This window comes from Pungitius pungitius, chromosome 7 (genome assembly GCF_949316345.1).
Source record: "Pungitius pungitius chromosome 7, fPunPun2.1, whole genome shotgun sequence".
Taxonomy (NCBI): domain Eukaryota; kingdom Metazoa; phylum Chordata; class Actinopteri; order Perciformes; family Gasterosteidae; genus Pungitius; species Pungitius pungitius.
Genome location: NC_084906.1, coordinates 17,743,766 through 17,769,808, shown reverse-complemented (window position 1 = coordinate 17,769,808; position 26,043 = coordinate 17,743,766). Strand labels below are relative to the sequence as shown.

General features: G+C 49.5%; 2 protein-coding genes across 2 annotated transcripts; one reads left to right on the top strand and one right to left on the bottom strand.

Annotated features, from left to right (window-relative positions):
- shc2 (SHC (Src homology 2 domain containing) transforming protein 2) lies at window positions 1-11,692 on the top strand. The gene is given in 14 exon segments (XM_062563466.1): window positions 1-15; window positions 18-758; window positions 3,642-3,712; window positions 5,781-5,841; window positions 6,084-6,203; window positions 6,416-6,469; window positions 6,661-6,712; window positions 7,084-7,210; window positions 7,758-7,938; window positions 8,449-8,542; window positions 9,080-9,259; window positions 9,347-9,657; window positions 9,806-9,953; window positions 10,132-11,692. Coding segments are annotated over 13 exon segments (2,136 nt in total). The 3' UTR covers window positions 9,935-9,953; window positions 10,132-11,692.
- Window positions 11,693-11,966: 274 nt separating this feature from the next.
- ankrd24 (ankyrin repeat domain 24) lies at window positions 11,967-23,082 on the bottom strand. The gene is made up of 23 exons (XM_062563691.1): window positions 23,033-23,082; window positions 22,750-22,818; window positions 21,012-21,142; window positions 20,591-20,679; window positions 20,450-20,514; window positions 20,291-20,348; window positions 20,111-20,181; window positions 19,854-19,960; window positions 19,321-19,493; window positions 18,837-18,859; window positions 18,510-18,602; window positions 18,176-18,292; window positions 17,971-18,090; window positions 17,751-17,880; window positions 17,470-17,648; window positions 16,424-16,587; window positions 15,246-16,027; window positions 14,849-15,165; window positions 14,053-14,286; window positions 13,458-13,634; window positions 13,212-13,373; window positions 13,050-13,115; window positions 11,967-12,355 (listed from the first exon to the last, which is right to left on the bottom strand). The coding sequence occupies exons 2-23, from the start codon at window positions 22,783-22,785 to the stop codon at window positions 12,287-12,289; spliced, it is 3,363 nt and encodes a 1,120-aa protein (XP_062419675.1). The 5' UTR covers window positions 22,786-22,818; window positions 23,033-23,082; the 3' UTR covers window positions 11,967-12,286.
- Between the last annotated feature and the right edge of the window lie 2,961 nt (window positions 23,083-26,043).

Genomic DNA, 26,043 nt, shown 5'->3' with positions numbered 1-26,043 from the left:
ATGCTCCTTAAGCCAAAAAGTATGGCCGCTTTCGCAACGAGTCTGTGACCTCCTCCGACGACCTGATGCAGAGCTTAGCCATGAGTGGCAAAGTCGTGGCCACGCCGGTGGTCTCCTCCTCCGTCACGAGCCTCCCCCTGCCTCCTCTGCCTCCGCTGGACCACTCCGCCAGATCGTCCTCCTCTGCCGGGGCTGCCGCCCTGGCCGACTCCCCTTGCCTGGATGGGGAACAGGACGCCACCACAACCTTCTGCATGCTCATCCCCAAGATGCCCCAGTGGAAGTTCTCCAACTCCCTGCTCAGCCGCAGCCCGTCCAACTCCGGCTCCGGCACCGGCAAGGACTCGGGGAAGGCGGCTCCTTCCCAGACCTCTTCCTCGCACAGCTCGTCGTCACACAGGCACAGCGGCGCGGCCTCAGCCGCCGGCCCCGCCGCCACCCTGGCGGCCGTGCTCACCTCGTGCGACCCCGGGTGTGTCACGCCGTGCTCCTTGCAGGCCATGCGAGGGCAGCGGGCGGTTGCGGCGGCGAACTCGGCCCATCAGGGGGGCCACGGATTTGGGGCCACAGAGGCCACGGCCAGCCCGGCGGGCTCCAGCGGCTCCCGGTCGGGAATGAGCCGCAGGACGAGGGTGGAAGGCATGTGGCTCGGGGGAGAGGACTTGGCCCAGAAGGGGGGCTTCATCCACAAACCCTCTCAGGGCTGGCTGCACCCTGACAGGAAGATAGCGGGACCAGGGGCCTCGTATATTGTCAGGGTGAGTCAGTGGGAACCTTTTTTTAAATTTTTTTAATCAATGCATGCTGTATAAACATTGCGACGCCTTTTAAATAGTCACTCACCTCAGGAATTAACTTATCTGCGTCTGGTTCTTACATTTCAACGGCTCACACGAATCAGTCAACCACCAGAAATGAGTGATCCACGTCAAGGTTTCTCTATCTGGGGGGGGGGGGGGAAATAAGAGAGCAGCTCGGAGGCCGTGCAGTTTGTTATGCATCTCATGTGGCTGCAAGGCTGGTGGAAATACGTAATCCAGATAGATGGCTTGGTGGGACTGCGACAGGACGGCTCACCGGAGGCAGGGTGGAGAAAGATAAACCGTTGAAATGATGTGCGCCGACTACCGAGGGTCCCTCATTTATAACGCTGTTTACCAAAGGGTGGCGGCATCACATGATTTACTTCAACCAAGTGGAAGTCTTCATAGTCATCAAGCTATAGGATGGATGGATTGCTTTATTAGGAGCAAGAGCGTGGATTGAGAAATGGGTGGTTGCCTGTCCCACCAGAGAGAAGAGTCCAATTAAACGGTAGAGATATGAGCAGATGCTTTATGCCCAGTATTTAGGATTTGTGTTTACAAAGGGTTGCCATCACCATCAGACTGCTTGACGTCAACGTCGACGATCTCCCCTTAGCGATCCCACGCGCCGCTTCACCTCCACCCCTTTTGCGCCGCTCCACCCCCCCCTCTCCCTCCCCCGAACTAATGACACGGCTCTTGATTAACCCAGTCTGGGCCTCAAGCACGCCTTTCTAATGCCATTATGCAGGCACCATTCATTCCCGTATTCAATTACATTTAATCGCAGTCATTTGCATCATGTGATGCGGATGAGGCCCGGGACGGCGAGGGGCTCTCACCATGGTGCAAAGCTTTCCTGGATTCATAACAAGTGCTGCTCCGACGTTAGATCGGTGCCTCCCTGAGATCTGTTGTGCGGCGCAATCATCTTAAGCGACCCGCGTTGGGCTGATGTTCGATGCGTGTGCGGTTCAGCGGTAAAAATCTACGCAGGGAGCGGCCCTGGCTGCATGCATTAGTGTCAACGGGGACAGTGGATTGTTTATTGTTTTTGCTGCCCTGTGCCATTTTCATTCGTTCCGTAGCTACAACGCAAGCGCTCAGCTCCCCCCTCCCTCTGTTCCCGTGTCACACAACGTGGTCACTCCTCTGCTGCTAAAGGCACAGTTATGTTTTATTTCCATCCTTTGTCCACACAGCCGCGTCAGGCTCTGTGTCTCTGGTCAACGTCTGCTGTCTTTCCGACACACACTGCAGTAATTCAAAGCACCACCGCGGCCGCCTAAACATCTGTCAGATCAAATCAGACTCCCATCATTCTAGGCCGCACCCCCCCCCCCCCCCCCGCAACCTGGTGCACGAGAAGGTGTAGCTTCCGTAGTGCAGCCGGAGCATTTGTTGGTCGAATGCACGTTGTTGATTTTTTCGCAAACATGGATTCCAGACAGGTTAGGATCGCATGAACTTAAATTAAAAACCCTTCTTGGTCTGCACCATCCGGATACTGTTTGGTAACATCCTGCTGTGCTCAGTATCTGTCCATCATCCGCCCCCCCAGCCATTGCTATACGACGTGCTTTTCAATTTAACCCGTGGTGGTCAAATGAGGAGTTTTCTGCATTAATATGAAAACGACTACGGCCACACGGCGCCACAAAGTTCGCCGCGGGGCACGGCGTTGTTATTGCATTTCCGCAGCGCGAGGAATAGTGTGCGGGGGGGGGGGGGGGGGGGGAGCCTCGGCCCAGAGGAAGGGAGGGCGGATAGGGTGATGGAAGAGGGGATGCGTTTCATCAGCAGATGGGTGTGTGACAATGGAGGCATTGGCAGGGAGAGGGAAAAGATGGAAGACTTCCCCTCGTCTCCAAATCTGGTTAGAAAGCTCATTAAAGGTCTTCTGCTCAAAGGTTGCTCTGGGTCTCTCTCTCTCTCTCTTTCTCTCTCTCTCTGTCTCTCTCTCTCTCTCTCTCTCTCTCTTTCTGTCTCTCTCTCTGTCTCTCTCTCTTTTTGTTTGGAAACTGCACTAAATGTGGCATTAACTGAACCAAAGTGGTGTGGGAGAGGATGTAAATGATGCAGCAACCATAGTAGTTTATAAAGTAATGTCAGTTTATAGTTTTTATAGTCACAGGAGTCCGTGTGAGATTTGAGATGAGTGAAGTCTTTTCAAGCATCTTACTTTTGCAATTCTTCTTCTTTGGATGTTCGTTTGTTGCTTTGTCTTCACCAAGACACCGTACAAACTGGAATAGAAAGAGGAATTGCACTTTGTAACCCACACGTTTGTTTTTTTTTCATGTGAACCTCACAGATATTCAGATTGAGACCTCCTCACACGGAGGGATTTTAGAAAAAAAAACACACTCTCGGCGTCCCCCACAGGCTTCAGAAGCTGTAGTTTGTCCGTGATTTGGAGCTCTTAGTGCTGCTAATGTAGTCAAGGTGCTATTAGCACCCCGACCTAACAGCCATTAGCGAGCTGCTCAGCTGGCTTTTACTCACTGGATTACAGTTTAATGTAACCTTTATATTTGGGTTCGAGTTAGATTATCACGCCTTTTGGGAAATAGTCATGCTTACTATTCATTGATTACATTTTGCATGCTGCGTAGTTTTTGTCTGCATTGAACCGTTTTACTCCCAATGTAACATTCGCTGCTCGTGTTTATAGTTGATATATTTGAACCATATATTTATTTATTATGAAAGTTGTCACAAAGCTGGTGACCTCATAGTTTTCCATAGTGAGTTTTTTGTGTGCATTTTCAAAAATTCACCCGGCACGTTTGTAATATTCATTCCACAAACGTCTCTGTTTGTTTCTTTTTGCAGTACATGGGCTGCATTGAGGTACTGAAGTCAATGCGCTCCCTGGACTTCAACACGCGGACTCAGGTGACCAGGTATGCCGTGCACCGTCTGGATTATGGGTAGTGATGAGTCAGAAGAATGTGATCTCATACGTTTGGGATTAACTGAAGTGTCAGCCACTATGCCATCACATCGCTACCAGCCGTACGTGTCGGTGCGTGTTACTTAGAGTCAGGGTGGTTTGAGTTTAATGTACTTATCATGTCAAGGTTGTCCAATGTCATAATGAGGTTACACCTGGGGCTTTTTTTCACAAGGTTGTGCACAAATGCAGCAATACAACGTTGTGTGTGTGTGTGTTGTGTCCGTAGAAAGGTACACCTGGAGGTCTCAGTGTGCCTGTGTCGTGTTGTCATGACCCAGATGTGATGTTTTTGTCATAAAAGCAGGCCTCTTTGCAATCCTCGGCCTCACGGGAGAAACCTCGCCCCGCTCTCTCTCCTCCACAATCGATCGGCAGTAATCGGAGCCCGCCGCGCAGCCCAGGCTTAAGTGCAGAGGGGCGGGGGACGGGGGGGGGGGGGGGTGTGTGCAGAAGATGGGGTGATAGAGAGGGAGATCTATTATTGATGATGTTTATTAATGACTGTGGAAAGCTGCAGCGGTCCCCATTAACCTGCTGTGCTGGATGATGTCGTAACTCGGTGAGGAGGAGGAGAGAAACATTAGCAAAGGGAGAAACCGACCCGACCCGGCTGTATTTTGTGTTTGGCTGATTGCATGACTTCTAGTCGTTATAGTTTTAGTGCATTGATGACAAATGGGTTTTATATTTGCATCCTTGAAGTTTTTGAATATAGAGTCATTTGAATCTACTGAAACCTTTCCCATTGAGTTGCATGTGCATGACATTTCATGTGAATGTCAGCTTTAAAACTGACTCGCCAGTGATGCTAATGGCATAAAGGTCTCCGATACCTTGGGGGACATGTGACATGCCCTCAGTCTCATGAGGCCAAAAATCAATAATCGTCTAAATCAATCTAACCAACTTTATGAGACATTTTACTCTGTGTTCATTGTTTCTAATTTTGAAAAGCAGCTTTTTAAAGTCAGCCCAAAAATGAGCCTTTGTTATGCATCCACAGATTGGCCTTCTTTCAGCTTGTTGAATTATACAAAGGTTAGTTTATTCCTGGAAAAGACACAACGAAAACATTCAGTGGTATTTCAGAAACGTACTTCAGCTCGTGGATTTGCAGAAGCTCCATTTGCCCAACAGCCCTTTCTGTGTCACAGTGTTGAACGACAACACCAGCGGTAATGAGGCCCAGGCATTTTATTGCAGGGAAGAAGCAGACGCTGCAAAAAAAACAAAAACAACAACAACAGGCCACATCTCCTCCTCCTCCTCCTCCTCCTCCTCGTGCCTCTGCCCTCTCGACAGTGTGAGTCATTCGAACATTGTGGTGTTCTTCAAAAATCCCCGAGAAGACCTTTTACTCGAGACGCTGCCTTTTTAAATATTTACGAGCCACTTGATAGGGGCGGCGGCCCGGATTCCACATCGGGCCACACTCGCCCCGCACACCCTTTAGGCGACTCGTCCCTTGCAGCTTCACTGCAAAGCTGTGACAAGCCCGCGGTGAGGAAAGCGCTACGCAAAGACTTCAGTGGAGTAACGGTGCCCTAAAGAAGCAGCACGAGACACTTTATTTTGCGCTCAGACGATGGTGTTTCTCCTCTCCTAATTGGACAGGGAGTTAAACACGGGTTTGATGAATCACTGTCCTTGCACGTCAGTGGGAAGGAGTAGTTTAGTGCTCTCAAACAGGCCTGCTGCAAAGCTTTTCTTGACCTCTGAACCGCGAGGGGTCTGTGACCTATGACCTTAGAGGGAAGACAAAGAATCGGTTGTTTAATCCATCATTGAGACCCAGTGGGGGGGGGGGGGGGGGGGGGGGGTTGTAGCCCTGAACGCTGACCAAGCATTTTAAACAGTACATCTCTCTTTGACTTCTCATGTTGTCGTTAATGGACTGTTAATATTTGGGTGCAGAGCGAACAGGATTTTTTTACTTTTAGTGTCCCCGTGGCTTGGAGATCAGTGGCTAGTGTGTCCTGCTATTGTCTGACCTTTGACCTCTTTTCATTACCCAGGGAAGCCATCAACAGGCTGTGTGACACTGTGCCAGGCGGAAAGGGGGCGTGGAGGAAGAAGGTCAACAGAGAACTTTGCATGTGTCATTGCACAACTGCTACTGTGATCCCTGCTGATATTCCTATATCAGCAGGGATCACAATAGAATAGAATCAATAGAATACGTGATATAGTATTCTGTCTCATACTAAATGTAGTAAATACAGGAAGATGTTTTTGTTTTGTGAACAAAAGTATAGTTCTTAAATATAAATCTATATCATTCCTATGTATTGTCTGTTTTGTTGACACCGCTCACGCAGGCCCAAAACAAAGCTCTCCAGTCCGTGATGGGGAAGAGTAACCTGCGATTTGCTGGCATGAGTATTGCAGTCAATATTTCCATAGAGGGCCTTGGTCTGCTAATCCCGACCACACGACAGGTAACTCACCCGTACTCAGGCTGGACTCATATAGTTACCCCGAATAAAATAAATACAACTAAATAGACATCACCCTGAAAAACGGTCCCTGTGGATTACACGCACGGCTGAAGCCGCTTTGTATTTTGACGTCTCTTATCCTCCTGCCCATCTGTCTGGTCCGTATCCACATTGATCAACGGGCCTCCGTCGTCTCTGCTCGCCTCCGTCAGGTGATAGCGCACCACCCCATGCAGTCCATCTCCTTCGCCTCTGGAGGAGACACAGTGAGTGCAGCGTTTTGTTCCCGGCTCTTGTTGTTGTTGTAACGGACATTTTGGCAGACTGCACACATCTGACTGAATTCCATTTTGCCGGTTTCCAATCTCATGACCCGAAGAATCAATGAGGGCTTTAATTTAGCTATATATGTATATTTTATCCGCTGTAATTAGATTTATCCGCCTTTCTTTCGCAGGACACGCCTGATTATGTGGCGTACGTGGCCAAAGATCCAGTGAATCAGAGAGGTATGTCCCGAAAAGCCTCTGTTTCATAACCACGTTATACAAGAATGGTTGTATCATGGATCGCTCAGAGGGAAGTTCGCATTTAGGATGCTAAAATGGTATAGTATATTAAGTTAAAACAGACTGATTGATATAGCATATCCATTACTATGAGTAAGTAAGTAGACTTCACTGCATGTCTTGATTTAGAATTGAAATAACTAATAATTTAGTTGCAAGGTATTGCCTGATTGAAAAGAAAGATCTAAAAGACCATCTGCAATTTTGGAAAGAAATGTGGCAATTAAAAAAAAAAACTAATCAGATGACATTCAAGCGGAGCCGGGACCTTGCTCCTAAAAGGATGTGGCGTGTTGCTTTGTTTCCTTCAGCGTGTCACATCCTGGAGTGCGCGGACGGGTTAGCCCAGGGAGTCATCAGCACCATCGGACAGGCCTTCGAGCTGCAGTTCAAACAGTACCTGCACAGTCCTCCCAAAACCCTGGCGCCTGTGGAGAGGTAACGTGCCGCACGTGACTCGAAAGATAAAAAAAGAGAAAATGACGAAAGGTGTTTTTTTTTCCACTGTCCTCCAAACTTGTAAGAGCAAACTCTCGACAGTAAATCATTGACTTGTAAAATAACAAGGACCAGGGGGCCAAAAAAACGACTTCTGTTACAGTGAGAATCAATACTAACCCACCATGTAACCATCGTGTACGTTAAAAGCTCTACAAGTGTGACACTTAAATTAAGAAAAATGGAATTTTATTTAAGGAAGATTGACACCCACATGAAGTGAAAGTGGAGGTTTCGCACTATTGATCACACTTTGACATAAATGCTGACCGGGCGTCTCCATAAAAGAGCTTAGATCTACTGCATATTTGTTTGTTATTTAATTACAAGGAGACATAATAGTTTGTTCTTGTGTGACATCAAAGTCCATCCCATTACATGGATGCATACACATGTGTTTCTCCCCTCTTGGAACCGACTCCTCAATTCACCCGAATGGCACGCGTGGAATAGGCCTGTAAAGGAGGCTTCTTTGTCCCGCCTGCAGGTCTGCCAGGACGGAGGAGGCGATGTGGGCGGAGGACGAGGACTTCTCTCAGCACGATTACTACAACAGCATCCCGGGGAAGGAGCCCCCCGTCGGGGGGGTGGTGGACTCCAGACTCAGGCCCACCGCGGCTCTGCTGGGTCACATCCACACACAGCCGCAGAGCAAGACGCCAGCGCAGGTGAACGTGAAGGCGTGGTGGTCCCCCCCCCCCCCCCCCCCCCGTCTAAATGTCAGATGTAATCAAAGCTCCATCTGGTCCTTGTCCGGGACTAACCTTTACCGGACAGGGGACAGCCAGGGCTCTTTGGCTGATGCGTTTTTTTTTCTTGCTGTTGTTTACCCGGAATAGAATAGAAGCACACACTCCATAACTGTCTTCCTGATGGGCCTGCACCATAATTGGCAACGATGGATGTGAAAATAGAAAACGGTTTGGCTCCTGGGCGGCCCGCCGTGCGAGAGGAAACCTTCGTCTCTCTCTCTCTCTCTGTCTGTCTTTCTGTCTCTGTCTCTGTGCCGCTCGTTCAAACGACAGTGACACGCAGGAGCTAATGTTTCAGACAGAGTGCTTCAAAAAAAACCTGCATTGTGCGTGCGGGACGCGCGTTGTGTGTTCAGCTGTACGGCCACAAACGCGTTGAAGCTCTGTTCCTGTGGTGTGCATGTGTGTGTGTGTGTGTGTCGGCAGACGGGGTCCCCCGGGAGGAGGGAGCAGGCGTCTTATCCCCCAGGTCAGCTGTGCTACGAACTGCACTGGGACACTGAGGCCACCAGCAGCTCAGGTGAGACACCCCGTGGCAGTGGACGGGTACAACACTGGGGAAAACACCTCTGTGGTGAAATTGTCTGTTATCGCTCTGGAAATATTTGACATTTTGTGACCTGTTACGGTGCACGTGCTGCCGTCACTGCACTTTGTGCCCTGAGGGAAAGTCACTCAGTGTTTGGACCTTTCACGTTATCAGGGTGATAGATTCTTGGGGTCAGTAATCAGGAAGGCCTTCTTGTTCAATCTCTGAATGGAGCATCATCGAGGTCCCCCAGAATTCTATTTGTGTTGTTTAAAATGTTAATCTCACAAAAACATTTAATTAAAAGTAAAATAGCAATACATTGCAAATGAGGCTAGAAATCACATAACTTATACAATAACTAAATAGAAAAAAGTAATTGTCAATGGTCCCATGATAACAATCTGAAAAGGACTACTTCTGTATAGAAATATGCATTAAACACAGCAGTAAACATCTGTAATATCAGTATTGTATAAACTGGTTTTATCATTACACAATCAGGGTATAACAAAATGTGTTTCTCAGGCCTGACGTCGGATGGCTACCTGTGTGCCGACGGCCAGCCGGCAGGCAGCAGGGACTACGAGGAACATCAGTACGTCAACACCCAAAGTCTGGAAAACCTGGATGTCCTGGCGCAGGGCCCCAACGGACACAGAGGGCCCCGGGTCCCCGAAAGTCCCAAAAAGGACCTCTTTGACATGAGTGAGTCCTCAGTGTCAGCGGGACCCATTTGGACACTTTTTGACAAATAGCCTAAAGAGACCACGTTAAACATCCTTGTCTCTTCAGGGCCCTTCGAGGACGCCCTGAAGCTCCACGAGGCCTGCGGCGGACCTGCGGCGGGGGCAGGCGCCCCGGTCCTGGAGGACCAGTGGCCCAGCCCCCCGCGCCGGCGGGCCCCCGTGGCCCCCAACGAGGAGCAGCTCCGAAGGGAGGCGTGGTACCACAGCCGCATGAGCCGGCGGGACGCGGAGAAGCTCCTGGTCCGGGACGGAGACTTCCTGGTCCGGGAGAGCACCACCAACCCGGGGCAGTACGTGCTGACCGGCATGCACTGCGGGCTGCCCAAACACCTGCTGCTGGTGGACCCAGAGGGAGTGGTGAGTACGGGGGGGGGGGGGGAAACACAAAAAGGTTCCCGCCGCACCTTCCCCCGCGTGGGCTTTTTTTGTTTCATGCTTTTCCGTAGTGGTTTAGACTCTCGCTGTCGCCCCCCTCCCCCCTCATTCCTCCCCTCCCCCGTTACAGGTCCGAACCAAAGACATGTTGTTCGAGAGCATAAGCCACCTCATCGCGTACCACCTGAAGAACGAGCTGCCTATCGTGGCAGCGGAGAGTGAGCTCCACCTGAAGCAGGTGGTCCGGAGGAAACCGTGAGCCCGAACACGGGCAAGAGGTAAACACAGCTGCAACGGACCGAGGTCATGATGGTGCCCGGTTCCATTTGGTGTGTCAGAGCTGTTTACAGTGAGCCGTCTGCCGGATAAAAAGGGCCATGGCTCATCTAAGTGGTGCAGGGCCTTAATAAATCTTATTATTTTACACCTTAATTCACACTCTTCTGTATTTCACAGCTGAATTCTTGGCTTGCCATGCAAACAAAAATATGAACTGATATGGAAACCATTTATTCCCGATGGATCTCCGCGAACAATTCCACTACAGAGACTGTGGCGTCTATTTTTTTTTTGCCTACCAGGAACCACCGAACTACCCCGGGCCTGCAGGATTCCAGAAAAGAATCGTCAACCGATGTCAGAAAATGAGAGCGATTGAAGTTTGTAGGGGAACTTTAGGAAATCAAACATGGATTTGATTCACAGCGAAGTCCTACAAAGTAAAAGCGAAGCACCTCCAGTGGACCTCGGCTCAGAATCACTCAGTCACGGGTCATTCACAGGACAAACAATGGTCATTGCCAGAACGAAACTCTGAACACAAAGAACAAATCTGGCACGGACCACTTTTCCATAAGACTCAAGATGTCAGGTGACTCTGTGGTTTATTTCTCTAAATGCAAGACGTGAAAATACCGCAAGGAAATTGAAGAAATGTGTTTTTCCGTGGGATGTAAAGACTGTTTAGTGTTACATGTTCTGCAGCACCTGACTCTGAGATGGCACAATGAAAAGACTCTGAGCACGAGTCAGTGCTGGATTCATCAAAGAGTCACACATCCTTCTTCCCCTTTCTGGCTTCGTTTCTGCGTGATAATCCATTCACCAAGTCCCAGTTAAAAGAACAAGTATTGATACTATCATCATATAATACCTTGTCTTGAAATGCGTCATCACGTCTACCATGAATGTCAGTAGTGTGTGGTTGTGCGGGCGGTTTATAATTCGTTGAAGCTATGCTTGTGGTATCAGCCTGTGGACATTATTGGTCGAATTTATAATAACATCAAGCCCTGGATTAAAAACTCATACACACACAAACGCAGTATATCCACACCAGTATTCCCACAGCCTCTCCAACTTCAGTGCCTTACTAAGTACAGAGCGTATTAGAGTGTATATAATGTGCATTTATGCTCCTAATGCAAAACACTAGTTTTCTCGCCATGCCAATGAATGACTGGACAAGCTTCAGGACGATCAAGCTCTTGTGAACAGTCGAGCAAGCGGCTCTCGTATTTTGGCCCAAATGTTTAATACTGTCCTATCGTATCATGGCTGCTGTGTATGCGCTCCTCTACAGTGATTGATATAGAAGAAAGGGGACTTAGACACGAAATAAAATAATAAATACTTTGTCAGGGAAAGGCACCATTTTGTTAATTGTCCAAGGCCCACACGTGTGTGTGTGTGTGTGTGTGTGTGTGTGTGTGTGTGTGTGTGTACTTACTAGTGAATGACTTGCAGTGACAGTACGCCTCGCCGGTCTAATACCAAAAACTCCTACTAGAGGGAGGTCACATACGGTTTTCATTTCTCTTGGTCTTAAGTAACATATCTCTAAGGGTTCACTGTTCTTTGCTGCAGCCTCGTGAATGCACAGAGACGAGGCTTTTGCTGAGGTCCAAACGGTCAATGGGATTATTTTTCAGATCTCTCCCTTTTGCTTTCTCAGGAATTTATTGGATCTGTTCTTTGATTAATGGCTTTTTGTCAATAAAACTAAAATAGGGTGCAATTCAAATGGTGGCGTGGTCATTTGTGAGTATCTGCCGAGGTTGATGAAGCAGCTGCAACAGTAGAGCCCAGCTGTCCATGTGCTCACACGATTTAAGACTCCAGATTTTGATCAACCCAAAAATAGATGCGAGCGACAGTGTTGCTTTGGAAACCTATTGTTTTTTCAAATGTATCATGCAAAGCAAGGGGAAAGAACTGGATCAACAGCACCGTGGTTGGTTTTTTTTAAATTTTTTATTATAATAATATTGTATAAAATCAAAAAAGCTCATCACCCATCTCCTACATTCTACACTCTCTGTTCACATTCACTTTCTTCTAACACACTTGTATGGCTGCTGTAATAGAAACTTATGCAACCACGTAGGCACTCTTATTTCTTACTCTTATTTCTCACCGTTTGCCTGCCGGCTGTCGCTTAGGTTGCTGTATTGTGCACATGCGGCTTTGTCCAAACACAGATCGGTTGCATTTGGCCTCCTGGATAAGGTCCACGTGACGCTGGTCCCACAGGGCGCTGAGCTGCAGCTGTTACATGCTGACCCGCCAAGGGACTGGAGGTGGAGAGAGCTTTGCACACACGTTACGAGGTTCACCGCCCCTGCTGTGACATCCTCAGGATTTGGAGTAGTAGACCCTGCACCTCTTTGTCCATCCGGCCCTGCTGGGCGATACACACCATTGATTTTTTGCATTGTTTTTTTTCTAGTTCTCTGAGCAAAGACAGAGCGCCTAGAACAGGCGTTTTAGGCCCTTTCAGAGCACATTTGCATGTGTCTTTGGCTCGTACCTTCAAGCTGGCAATATCCAAAAATATATATATAATGGTTGCATGAAGAGAGGGCAAGTGGAGGGATAAAACTACCACAGAAAAGGGATGCAATCCCTCCACGGCAAGCAGTCGTCAAGGCCACCAATCACGCTGAATAGGAGATGGAGGCATTTTGCTGATTGCACTGTTCATACGATCAGATTGCACTGATTGACTGTAATGCTGTAGGCCTCTTCTAAACCCAGGAGGGAAGCCATGTGCTCATGTGTAATCTGTACACCCTGGAACGGGGACACCTTTAACTGTGTCCAACAAAGAAATAAGAAATAATAGGAGAGTGCATTCCTAACCTGCTAAAAGTATAAGTGAGAAGCCATAGAGGGACAAACTCCACTCCAGCAGCGAGTGCCGTTCACTGGGCGTCTGTGCAGCCCGTAGCATGCGGAACGTATCGTTTATCCGTCCTGAGCTTCACGCGTGTACACACACACACGCACACACACACGCATGGAAACCCTACGTCTCATAGCACAGGGTTGAGTCTTAGTTTGTGTTGTCGTGTGGACGTTTGCATTCAGCTCACCTGTACAGCTGCCAGTAAATGCGTACGGTAAACAGTCACCACCTGTTTGTGCTTTCTCTCCCAATCCTGCAAAAAAAAGTGAGTGAAATTGTTCCGGTCGCTGACTCCAGTGTCTGTTTTTTCGAAGACTTCACATATTTATCGTGCCTGCCATCTCCTCACCTGGAGCTGCTGCGTGAGTATGGAGATCCTGTTCTGCAGGGCCACTTGCTGCCCAGGATTACTGTGATGGGTGGACGCGGAGGAGGTGGTGATGCCTAGAGGAGGCGACAAAGCGCCCAGGGCCTCCTTCAGCCGAAACATCTCCTTGGACAGCTCCGTTATCTGCACAGCGACAAGAGGGCGTGAGTTTCTGGCCACTCCCCAGGCGCTCCACCAGCCGCTGGCTTGGCCATAACGAGCTCTCACCCTGCGGTCCTTCTCTTTGACCAGGCCCTGGGATTCCTGGATGCCCTTGTGGAGCTCCTGGACGTGGCTGGATTGGGCCTGCAGCTCGGCCAGCTGCCGCTGAGCCGCGGCCAGCTGGGACTCGGCGGCCTGCCGCTCGCTCTTGTTAAACAGGGCGTCCCTCTGCACCTGGAACACCTAGGACCGTAGTTTGAAGTTTGAAAAAGGGGAATCGCAGTTGTTTAACGTACAGATACAGACCCAAAACGATTTCACTATTGGATTTTGTTGATAACAGCCTGAGTTTTTGTTTTTGAATCCCTCCTGCTTTCGGCAGGACTCAATTTATAACGAGCATAAAGCGAGCGTCTCCCCTCCATGGGGAATATGTGACACCTCTCTGTGGCTTTCATGGAACCACGAAGAAGAAGAATACGACCCTACTATTGCTTCAGTAGGCAAATATACAGAAGCGTCAATGAAACAGAATGACGTACTGAATGGAGAAAGTAATACACAAATGAATAATGTAGAGGCTCCATGGAGCACAGATCCCTTTGTGATGGACACAATAACTTCTAATGTGTCTTAGCTTTTGAGGCGGTTTGAAACTCACCTCCGTGCAGGTCTTCTCGTGTTTGCGAGTGAGGTCGTTGAAGCGGGCGGCGGCGGCGTTGATCTCAGCCTGCAGAGCGAGCCGCTGGGCCTCGTGGTCCTCCTTGGAGATCAGACCCTGTTCCGAGGCCTTCTGGGACTTCAGCTCCCTCAGCTCCATGTCCTTCTCGAGAAGGGCCTCCCTGGCTGCTGCTGCGCTGCTCTCGCTGGCCTGCAGGGAGAGCTGCAGCGCCGCCTGAGGGGCAGGAAGCGCAGGGGGGGGGGGGGATTACCCGGTTCATTCTCATGCACATGTCTGACCAGTGGCATACTTAGAAAGACAGAGCAAAATACTTAATGAGTCAGGTAACAACCCATCGGATTAACAGAAATATACATTGCAAACGCTCTTAACCCCGTTTGGATCATATCTCCTTCTAGTTCTACCGACTAACAGTAAACGAAAACACTTTCACCACCTTGTTAATCAGACAATGCTATAGAAACGGCTGCTACTAACATTATTATTACTTTATATATATTATGCTTTTTTTTTTTTTTTTTTTTTTTTTTTTTTTTTACTGCTGCTCAGAAACACTTTGTCCACATGAAAAGCCTTTTTTGCCTTTAATAAAATGTTTTCTTCTGGCGATTTCAAAAGAACACAAAGCTTTAATGCTCTTTTGAAATATTCTAAATGAATCTTTCAGGCTTACCTTTATATCCCCACTATCTCTAAATCATTTTGAATCAACTGCACCTCTTGATCGGTTTCATCATGCGATTTCTTTTTTTTAAATTTTTTTACCCCTGCTGACCTTGACTTTCTCATGCTCCTCTCTGGTCACGTCGTCCTGCGAGGCCTGAAGTTTGGCCTCCAGTCCGGCCGCCTGCTCCTCAGCCCGACTGCGAAGGCTCTTCTCCTCCCGGAGCTCTCGGAGAGCCTCGGCGAGCTGCTCTGATACCGCGGACAGCGCCTCCTCGTGTTTAGAGAGCGGCACGGCGTCTTTCAGGTGCAGGGCGTCCCGTGCCCGGCCCTCCCGCTCGGCGCACAGACAGTCCAGGGCCTGGGCGGCCTCCTGCCTCGCCACCTCCAGCTCTTCCCTCACTGCTGCCATGGTCCGTCTGGGGTGCTCTGATTGGACGGCGGCATGGTTAGCCACAAGACAGGGGGGAACAAATAATCTCGCATTTTACTCTGTTGAAATGCGTTACCTGACATGCCCGAGGGCTCTGAGCTCTCCGAGTGATCCTCCTCCTCCTCCTCCTCCTCCTCCTCCTCCTCATCTGCGGCGCGTGGAGGAGGCCTGAGTCTCTCCAGGTCCAGGAGCGCATTGTTGAGCCTTCTAGCCACGTCCGCCCTCTCTCTGGCCAGCTGCTCGCACTGAAGCCCCAGGGTCACCTGCACCTCCTCCAGCTCGGAGCGGGGCACGCGCCTCCTCAGCTCGCCCTCAAGCTCTGCCACACGCTCCTGGAGACGGTGGACCTGATCTCCATCTCCTCCTGCTGCTGCTGCTCCTCCATCCTTCCCTGATGCACCCCCTGCTGCCAGGGCTGCCTCCAACTCGGCCACTCTGTCACGGAGGCCCCGCAGTGTGTTTTCAACCTCGCCGTCCTTCACCCCTTGCCCTTCCCTCTTGGACAGAGCGCCGCGGAGTTCCTCCACTTTCTCTGTCAGCTGTCTGATGGTGTCGCTCCGCCCGCCTGCTTCGGCCTGCCTCTTGGCGAGCTCCTCCTCTAGCTCGGCCACCCTCGCGCTCAGCTGCCGTGCCTCCTGGTTCGGGGCCCCCCCCGCAGCCCCGGCCCCGGCACCTGCTGCCGAGGGGGGGTCCCCGTCGCCACACTCCACGGAGAGCACCCCCAGGCGCATCTGCTCCTTCAGCTGCTCCAGCTCGGACTGGGAGGAGGCCAACTGCTCCTCTAGGCCTCGCAGCTTCTCCCGGAGGGCCTCCGCACTCTCTGCGTCGGCACCTCCTTCGGCAGACTTCCCATCGATACTGGAGGACAAGACATTGGTCTTATTAACAGCCCAAAAAAAACAAGGGTATCCAATTTCAACACTCCCATTTTAGAAGTCAAAATGAATACTATCTTGTTGTTTTTTTGCTTTACAAATGATTTGTTACATCGGCATTTTGATTACCGGGCTGGATATTTAAGCTTTGGTCTCACACAGAACAGAACAGTTTAAACTCTTAAAATATTGCTGCAACCTGTGATCATATAAATAGTCAATGCATAAACATTTCTTAGCGAGACACCATCAAATACACGATGTCACGAGTGAACCTTCTGCATGAAGAATGTAAATGACGCAGGTCCCCGAAAGTTGCTGTTGAGACTTTGGAAAATGACAAAGAAGCAATCCAGTGAATTGATTGGATCCCTCTCACCGGTCCTCCGCCGCGTTGGAGGCCTCGTCTGAAGCCTGGACCTGAGAGAGGAGCTCCTGAAGGGCTTCGAACTCCTTCCTCAGGGTCTCATACTGGACAATGGGGACAAAGTCCGAGCTGGAGCTCTGCATATCGGTGTCGTCCTTCTCGAACATCTCCAGCATCTGTGCACCACACGGAGGGAAGTATAGTAACGTGCAGAGGTAGGTCATGAACTGTTCATGTGATGTTGACTTCCCTCAGAGTGCACCTCACATGGTAAAAGCTTTAATATTACTCCTGTATGTAGCCTAAAAGAGAACTCTAGTCATTTACTGGTTGATTGTTCTTGAGAACAAGTCTTTTTATCCTATTAATTATACATATGGTTTCCTGTCGTAAATGCATAAATCGTATATAAATTGAAGCCTGTCCAGACGTCATCGTGGTCGGATCATTTCTAACCCTATTTTCTCACACTGAACAGAGCTCCTCCAGAGTCACAGAAGACATTCCACAAACTCCCAATGACTAGTTCACGGACCTTTATGTGTAAACTGGAAGAGCTGCTCTTTAATTAACTTAATTAAACATGAGTGATGGAATCCCATCGCCATTACAATCACAGCGGGAGCTTTTGGTTGCCGTTTGATCGTTTCCTCTCTGTGCTCATATCAGACCGTTGGCGTCCCTGCTTTCCTGCCTGGCTCTTCCTCGCACAGCAGGACCGAGCCGAAGCCATTAGCCCAGAGGTCACTTCTACTCATAGCGGTGAAGGAACCCCACAAGAAACAGGGATTTGTCACACAAACGTCTGTGCTTCAAACAGGATGACCCAGTTAGTAAAGCACTGGCCCCTTGTCGGCATCTGACGCCTTTCTCTTCTATTTATACCTGTATGGACACAATATGCCTCACTGCATTAGTGTACCAGAGCCATGAAAAGGGCTCATGACTAACGTTTGAGTCACGGACACTGAAACACTCCTCGGAGCTCTTGGTAATCACTTCACTATCTGTTTTTTTTTTAAATATTTTAGATGCATTCACACTGTCTCTGACCTCACCTGCACTTTGAGAGCTAGTTCAGAGTTCTGTGAGGCAAGTTCCTCTATTTGTTTACGCAGCTCGGCAACAGTCCCCGCGTCCCCGGGGACAGGGGAGGGGTTGGCCGCCTCGGCGTCTCCTTCAGAAGTGGCCTCATCCTGAGCGGGGAGGGCTCTGGAGCGCTTGGAGAGCAGCTTCTCTAGAGTTAAAAAGGGAAACGAGCCACAACAGTTCATGTATAGCTGGGGGAACGCATGCACGCTCCTCTATCGGGTCCTGGGAAGTACATGTCAACACATACCTGGGAAGTCAAACATTTCATCCAGGTCCTCAGAGTCACTGGCCCCGAGGCCGTGGCCTCCCTTCAGCTCATCGAGCAGCTTGTCTCTCTCCGCCTCCGTCTCATTTAGACGCTGCTTTAGTTGGGACAACTGATGGGCACACACATGTAAAAATGGTGGTTACAACAAACATGCTGTATCTGTGATAGGGGTGGGGGGTCTGCAGCATGCGTGTAGTACCTCCTCCAGGGCAGAGAGGGCGCTCTGCTGCTGCAGCTCGAAGGCTTTGATCTTCTGGAGCAGTCGTCCTCTCTCCAGGCGCAGGCGGCGGATCTCCTCGAACACCTCCTCATCCTCGGCCTTGCACAGAACAGCACAAGACGTCTGAACACCGGGTGAAGTCTGCATTCAACGTTACAGGAAGATTGAGATTTTCAGTGCTGACCTGGGCTGAATGCTGTGTTTGTCTAGGCTGAGGAGATGGAGATGGAGATGGAGGCTCGGGGGACCTGGCAGGTGAAGCGGGGCTCCGCGGCTTTGGAGAGGGCAGCAAACCCTGGATCTTTGTGATGGAAAAGGAGTCAAATGGATCTTTGTCAACACAGGAATAATACTTTTTAATTAACCACTTAAGATGCAATATTGTAGAAGAGATATTTAAAAAAGGGATTAGCATATATTATGGACACTTGTTTGCCCTCCCTTTTTTATAGGCAAACGCTCTCTTTATTTAGCCTCTACTTGTGGTGCGAGGTAAAGCGGGATGTTCCTCCCAGTACCTGCAGAGGAGAGCGTGGCGGCGGAGGAGCTTTCCGTTTGCGCGGTGTTGTGCCCCCTTGCATAGATGAGGCGCTTGAGGGGACTTGGGGGGGCTGGGTGGGGGGGGGGGGGGGGGGGGGGTTGATCACAAACAAGCAGGGGTGAAGCTCAACATAACATGGAAAAATTGGGGAAACTAACAAAGAGGAGCGAAGGCCAACGGAAACAAAGCGGCGCAGAAAAATAGTGACCTCATACTGGAAAACATGCACAATGTGATCGGCCCGAGTGGGCCATGATCTCATTTGATGGAGGGAGGGGTCCAACGCACAGCCATGCAACATTACCTCTTCGCCTCCGCCCTCAGCAGCTTTGTATGCAGAGGAGGGGGGGGGGGGAACACAGCAAGACACTTTAACCTCCAGAGGAATGAGATTTAGCAAACAGCCAGATACGCATATCAATACGTGCACACACAACAGTAACATGTACTCTCACTTCCTGTCTCCCTTCTATCATGGCGTTTGTGTTGGTCTCATGCACGTCCCTTGCAGTTAATCCACCAAGATCTCCAATTGTAGAACAAAACGAATGGGATCGTCCATGACGTCCAAACCAAATTCAGGTAAGAGCAGAAAAAGCGTCTCACTTTTTTTTTTTCTTCAAAAACCTCACGTTCCAATCATACCCAGCTGTTCTCCTGCTCCACTTCCTCCCATTACAGTTCCAGTTACATTTTCCAGAAAAGGCCGTTTTGTTTTCGTTTTGGATTCACTGTCACCTCAAACGCGAGTGAATCTCTCCAGGCGGCTGCAGGCCTCACACCGTTACCTGGAGGTGCACCGTCCCGCAACATTTGCGCGATGCGCCGGTTGCCCGTTGCCACGCTGTAGTCGGCGGCTTTGTGTCCGAGGGCGTCGAGCAGCTGCGGGTCGGCGCCGCCTCGGAGCAGAGCCTCTACGGTCTCCACGCCGTCGCTCTCGCACGCCAGCATCAAGGCAGACCTGCAAGTTCCAAACAAAACGCTACCGAGTGAACTGTGACAATGCAGTCGATTTGCATACATCGCAATTCCAAACTAATTTCCAACGGAGAAGTCATCAGCACAGAACTCCATTTTCTCTCTGGTCCCGGAATTTAATTGTTTCCTGCCCCATTATGTATAATATGTCTGCCCTGAACAAATGTCACCAACTATCCTCTCTACATCCCCTGCGTCCTTCCAAAATCTACCCCGAGCTCTGGAGATTTTCCACAGGGGATCCTTCCTGTATTCCTCACCCATACGACCCCTACTGCTTACTGGGTCACGCCAATCCCGCTTGCCTCGCCAAATCCCATAAGGATCATTGACAGTCCGGTACCTTCCCTGGTTGTCTTGCATGTTTGCATCTGCACCTCGACCCAACAGGAAGACGCACAGCTCCACTCTGCTCATCTGGGCCGCCAGGATCACGGGGGTGGCCCCCTCCTGACCGCGAGAGAGGTCGGCGGGTTATTCAAACGTCACGCAGCCACGCCACATTTGAGGTGCAAATGATGTCTTAAAGCGCTACACAATAGCAAATGAAGTTAGTAACTGAAAGACCAATTAATCAAAGGACCAAACCCTTCAACCTACCCCGTCCTGGATATCCAGAGTGGCTTTAAAGTCCCACAGGGTCTCGCAGCAGGACAAGCAGCCACAGACCGCTGCAGGAAATAATCACAATTTGAATCACTAAGCACCACTCTGTGCATGTTGGATGGGAGCTCAAATCATGTTTGTGAAGCAATGGTACTGAAGTTCTGCTACTGGGACCTGCATGATGAAGCGGTGTCCTCCCAATGGAGTCGGTGCAGTCTACTGCCATTCTCTCCTGTCAGGTGAAGGGAAATTGCAGTAAAAGACAAACCATCTGCATTATCCCATTAATATTTGATCATATTTGTTGCTTAACCCAACCATTTGGCGATTTACCTGGAGGAGTCTTTTCAAGCACTCCGAATGGCCGTTTCTGGCCGCCAGGTGAAGAGCGCTGAGGCCTGCAACCGTTTCAGGACACAGGTGTTTACAATCAATCCCCGACAGCTCGCGATACTAAACCCCGTGGCACCCTACCGGCGCCATCCGCCGCGTTGACGTCCGCTCCGTGGGAGATGACGACCTCCAGACAGTCCAGCCGGCCTCGGGACGCACACAGGTGGAACCTGCCCGGAGGGACGAAGTTACGACACACTGTGTACGTGTCACGAGTGTTTAGAGAGAATGAGAAAGGAGAAGCAGTTTCCAACGGTTCCACTCATCATCCTCGTTTACCACGAGGACGATCGCGGGGAAAAAGGTTTGAAAGAATTGGATTTAATGAGCAGAATTCACGGCGAGATTAATGCGATGCGTTCAGCAGCCACACTGAGAAAATGGAAATGACATTGCTGATGCACAATAAAATGGTTGGTTGCCAGGAGCAACCACAGCAGTTATTAAAAATAACTACAAGTTAAGAGTGGAACTGATAGGAGGACAATTTGCCCCAACTTACGCCGACTTGCCCTCTGCGTCCAGTTTGGTGGGACAAAGGCCTTTTTTGACGATGAGAGCTGAAACTTTGTCGGGCTCGTTCTGCTCCACGGCCTGCAGGAGCCTCTCATCGCTCTTACTCCAGTCCTGACTCTGAGGGGGGGGGGGGGGGGGGGAGAACAGGTCAACACCCTGAGCCGCCCCGAATGAAACTGATACCACACTGCGTACCTCATGACAAACACAACCGTGGATGACTGGGCCGCCGGAATAAATAGGATGCGGTTGGAATGGTGCCCAGAGAAACCAGTTTTAAAAAGTGAAAACATGCCACTTTTTAAACTGAAATATTGGAAAATTTAGGGGTAATTCCTTTCCTCTCCCTGTGATTAGTGGATAGAGAGAGAGGATACCCACCGGCAGCGGCAGCAGGCCGAAACAAGGACAGAACCGCTTCATCAGGCTAAAAACGGGCTGCCGAGGATCCATACCGCTGCGCCGGTTATCTCACACACAGCTAAATCCAGAGTACCGGGCTGCACAACACGGTTACATTCGATACTGCAGAGAACTTTTCTACCGGATGCCCTTGGCGAGGTCACAGCAACGTCACGTGGGAGAGTTACATCCTGGAGAATGAATGCCGTCCTCAAAGTCTCACCTCCCGAAGAAATCAAATTGCTCGCCACACAAAAAACACTCACAGACAGACACACACACACACAGAATCACTGCTATTTGCTGATCCTCGTCCGTGGACAAAAACGCTATCCCGTCACCCGGCCTCAGCTGCTCAGCAGGGACGTGGCCGGTCCGTCCGCTGCACCTCACACACACACACACCGCCACGTCCCTACTCGCTGTCCTCCTCTCTGACCTAGTCTTTTCTCTGCAGCCTACTTCTCTGTGGCAAGCGTCCACCTTCCCTTCACAATTCATTTGACGGGGTCGCGCACGGTATTTCTGTCCCCTCCACTCCACCGGCGTCGGTCTGCTTCCCTGCAGTCGCAGAGCAGTGAGGACTCAGCAAAAAAAAAAAAAAAGAGAAGAAGACGAAGCTGGCTCGCCTCTGCTAGTTCGGATGGTCGTTTAGGAGGCGATGGGGACGTAATGAGGCAGACAAACAAGCTGGAATGTATTCTCGTGGCCTATGGAGGGTGCGCGGGGCACTTAAGGTACTCATCTAAAAAGGAAACGATACACAAGGCGATGGACACTAACAGGTGGTAATGATGCTCAGACCCCATTGGTGCTACTCTCTCGGCCTCCACCGTCACCTCAGGGGCGGCAAAGGTCAACGACCCCAGCGTGTCGGGCCTGCAACGAGCCACTCGCTTCACAGAGCAAAAAAAAACTAGAATCCTAAAAATTAAGTATATCTGGGAACAAGGTGAAATTGCACGTTACAAAACCCTTCAGACCAGAGCAGGGACGACAGCAGGAAAGTGGGGGTCCTTGGTCCGTGTGCGTGCACATGTGTGAATAATTGAGGGCTACCGGAGATATCTGGTTTAAAGCAGCAGTCTGGAGCGAGCCTTACTCTCCTGCTGCTCTTCAGTGATACTGAATCCCCCCCCTGCACACACACACACACACAGACACACACAGACAGACACACACACACGAGAATGAGCATGCTGGGCTCGATATAAATCACTCGGGGCAGGTAACCACAATAATACATATTTTTTTAAACTGCTTGCTTCAACTTGCATCTCAAAATACTACTTTTAAATACATCCACAACAGACGGCTCTTACCTCTGTCTTTTTAAACTTTGCCTTCAGACTCTTCATAATGATGTGTTGGTCTCAACGACACTGCAACCACTAAGGCAAAGAAACACACTTCAGCGGTATTGTAAGCTACAGCTTAAAGTAGTGGCTTAAAGCTGTTCTAATTTATTCACCCATCATTAAGCCAACAACAGTTGTCCCATGATGGTGCTCCAAGATGTTAGGACGGGTTAAGGAATGGGCCAACGTCATACTTATTACAACCCCCAACGCAGATAATGTTGACCATGCACATGTATGAACTGACCTGCAGAATCCTGCGGAGGACAGTCCAGCTCCAGGTGAGTTCTTCTTCTGTCCCATCGGCGGCGCGCAGCAACACACTGTCGTCACCGGACCGGCAGCGCGCGCGCCGGCAGCAATGCACCCGCCCCATTCGGTGAAAGTCAACCAATCAGCATTTGGCAAAAAACACCGGATCCACGTTTGATTGGCGTTGGCGGATGAGGTGTGGTGTTTAGCGTTTTTGTCTTAAAACCGCTCTTAGGCGCGTGCTGCTGTTTTTTTGGTTTACTGGCTTTCGTTTAAAAGAATATTATCATTCCGTTTTGTCCGACTTTGTTATCGTGTCGGTAGCTGTGGCTCACGTCCCCACACAGGGGGTGGGATTATGTGAAAAGTTAATTGTTTGGGAGTTTTTCAACCAATCACTGACACATTGAATTGAACCAATGGCAAAGAGGCGCTGAACCCGGAAGTAATTGCGGTGCTGCCGTATCCAAAAGCGAGGTGAGTGAAATAAATAACATAATTAAAGATTCTACACGCGGCTTATCTCATTAATATTAAACGTGTTTAGTTGCTGCTGGTCTTAAATACTTTATTAAATACATATATCACTAAAGCCTGTAAATGAACTCATTTGTTTGCATCCACCTCGGTCGTAAATGGGAAATGATTTAAGATGTTAATTAAATACATCAGTAACTTTCCAGTTATCACTGTCCCATTAAATTGGCTTTATGTCATCATAAGGTAGAAACGACACACGTAATGCTCACCAGCCCCCGGATGAGGGCAGTAGATGCACAGCGGAGGAGGCCACAGAAATGCAACTTGTTTTTCACAACCGTGTGTTTCAACGGAGAGAATCCTCACGGTCACATGAGTGAAAACATAAAATCAAATGCATGATTTTAAAGGACTTTTATCAATGTGTGTCAGGTTGTATATTAATGTATGTGCGGCATGTTTGTGCGTACCTCGTGAAGCTGGAAGTAAAACAACCAGTGTAAGCTTGAAGCATGCTGCAAATTTCCCGTCCATATTTAGCCCTTTATAATGAGGGAGCGATATTAATTATCTGAAATATTCCACCGCTGCTCGTTGTTTCTGTTTGATTCAACTCAATTGTTGGCTCCCATGAAACCGTGTTTGCCGGGTAAACACAACGACTTAAACCCTGTCTGTCTGCCTGTTTGTGATGATCTCTTATCTGGAAGAGATCGTGATCTTCCATTTTTGTTTTTATCTCTCGTCTCCGTCAGTCTAACCGTTTGTCTCCCTCTGGTTTTGCTTCTCTTTCTCAGTTTCATACTTTTCTTCCATTACAGTTCTGACTCCCACCGTGTAGCCATGATGGAAAAACAAGATGTTACTTAGTTGGAGGAGGTGTTCCCAAAAAGATTGGATTCTGCAGATTAAAAACGGGAGAATGGGAAGTAGAGATGAAAGATCACTGTTACGTTCCCGATTGTAAGATAAAGCACAAAGGTAATGTCGTAGAAAGCGAAGGAGTCCCCGAAGGATCGGAACGTGGTATTTCTTTGACATCTGAAGGAACATATCTTAACCTGTGGTTAGAAGGTATTGTCCTGTGAGATCTTGTATCACGGTCCCATGTTGTGGCAACAAGATCTGTATCATTCCCAGGAGTTAAGACTCGGAGCACCTCTTGCTGATCTGGTTCCCACATTTTAACGACTATAGTTCTCACCGCGGGAATCTGCTTCCCGCAAGAAATGGACGCGTCTTTCTATCTGTTGATGTCATGAAATGGATCCCCCATTCAAGTTAACAACTTGAGTGCTATAAGTGACTGGGATGGGACTGCAGGGACCTGCGAGATGTTTCGCCCATCACACACCCTCAGGTCTTCCCTCAGAAACAGACTTGTCTTTAATCCGCCTCCTGATCCCCTCCTTTTTAGGTCTGAAGTCAGTGCGTGGGCAGCATGCATCAGGGCGAAGATGTGATGGGCTTGATGGGATCATGTTGATGGTTGTGGTGGGAGCGGAGAGCAGCTCAATGACCTCATCCCGTCTCCCCCGCCCCCGGGAGAGAGTGAGCTCATGAGTGTCATATAGAAGGAGGCATTTACGGCCTTTTAACAGACTTGGATGGCCTTAATCCCATTTAACAGCCTGGAGTTTGGGGACGTCTCTGAGAGGACGAGAACCCACTCGGACAGGAGGGCACGACGGATGACACGCACGCACACACACACACACAACCCAAAATGCATTTGCTTTCAGTGCATCAGTGTTTTTGTTATCTTGTTTCTGTGTCTACACGTCTGTCTAAACTTTGTTTCTAGATGATGATGATGATGATGAGATTTCCTTACTCCATCAAGCCATTGTATGAAGGGAGCAGACAACCATTTTGTTCACCATTTGCCTTTCTCAACAACTCCCTTTTGAAGAACCTCCAGTGAAGCTAAAACGGTCCCGTTCCCCAGTGATGTCATAAGAATCAATAATGCACGTTTGGAGCACATTTCGTGCAAGCTCTCCCACCCCCCCCCCCTTCTTCTCCTTCTCTAGTTTCTGTTCTGCATTTGCCCCCCCCCATGTTGTTGTGGTGGTTCCTAAGGAGCGTGCATGCGGTCGGATGTGCAGATCTCTCAATGAACGGAGGAGGACCAGGAGGTTTTGCCCCGCTGGGGGCGAGGCGCCTCCCCTTCAGCCGCTCCGCTGCGCTCCTCTCGAGCCGCTCGCTTCAGTCGCACGTTTGCCGTCAGTCGTCGTCGTCGTTGTTGGAGGAAGAGGAGGAAGAGGAAAAGGAAGAGAAACTCCTGCGGGTTTCACTGCTCTTTTTTTTGTTTTTGTGGAGTACTATACGCGAAGGTTTTTTTTTTTTTTTTTACTTTTATCGTGATCGAGATGAAGCGACGCGGAGCGAAGCGTTCAAAGTGGCACAAGGACTGATCGGGTCGGTAAGTGAGAGCCCTGCGCTCCACTCATTAAACCCACTGTTCCTTTGACCGTTTGGATTGAAAGTACCAAGAAAAATATGACCGGATTATTACCGTCTTTT

Coding starts and splice junctions, on each gene's coding strand:
- ankrd24 (XM_062563691.1), bottom strand. CDS start 22,785: ATGAAGAGTCTGAAGGCAAAGTTTAAAAAGACAGAG. Junction 18,603..18,836: donor CTGAGGGCGGAGGCGAAGAG/GTAATGTTGCAT, acceptor CCCCCCACCCAG/CCCCCCCAAGTCCCCTCAAG. Junction 16,588..17,469: donor AACTAGCTCTCAAAGTGCAG/GTGAGGTCAGAG, acceptor TGTGGTGCACAG/ATGCTGGAGATGTTCGAGAA.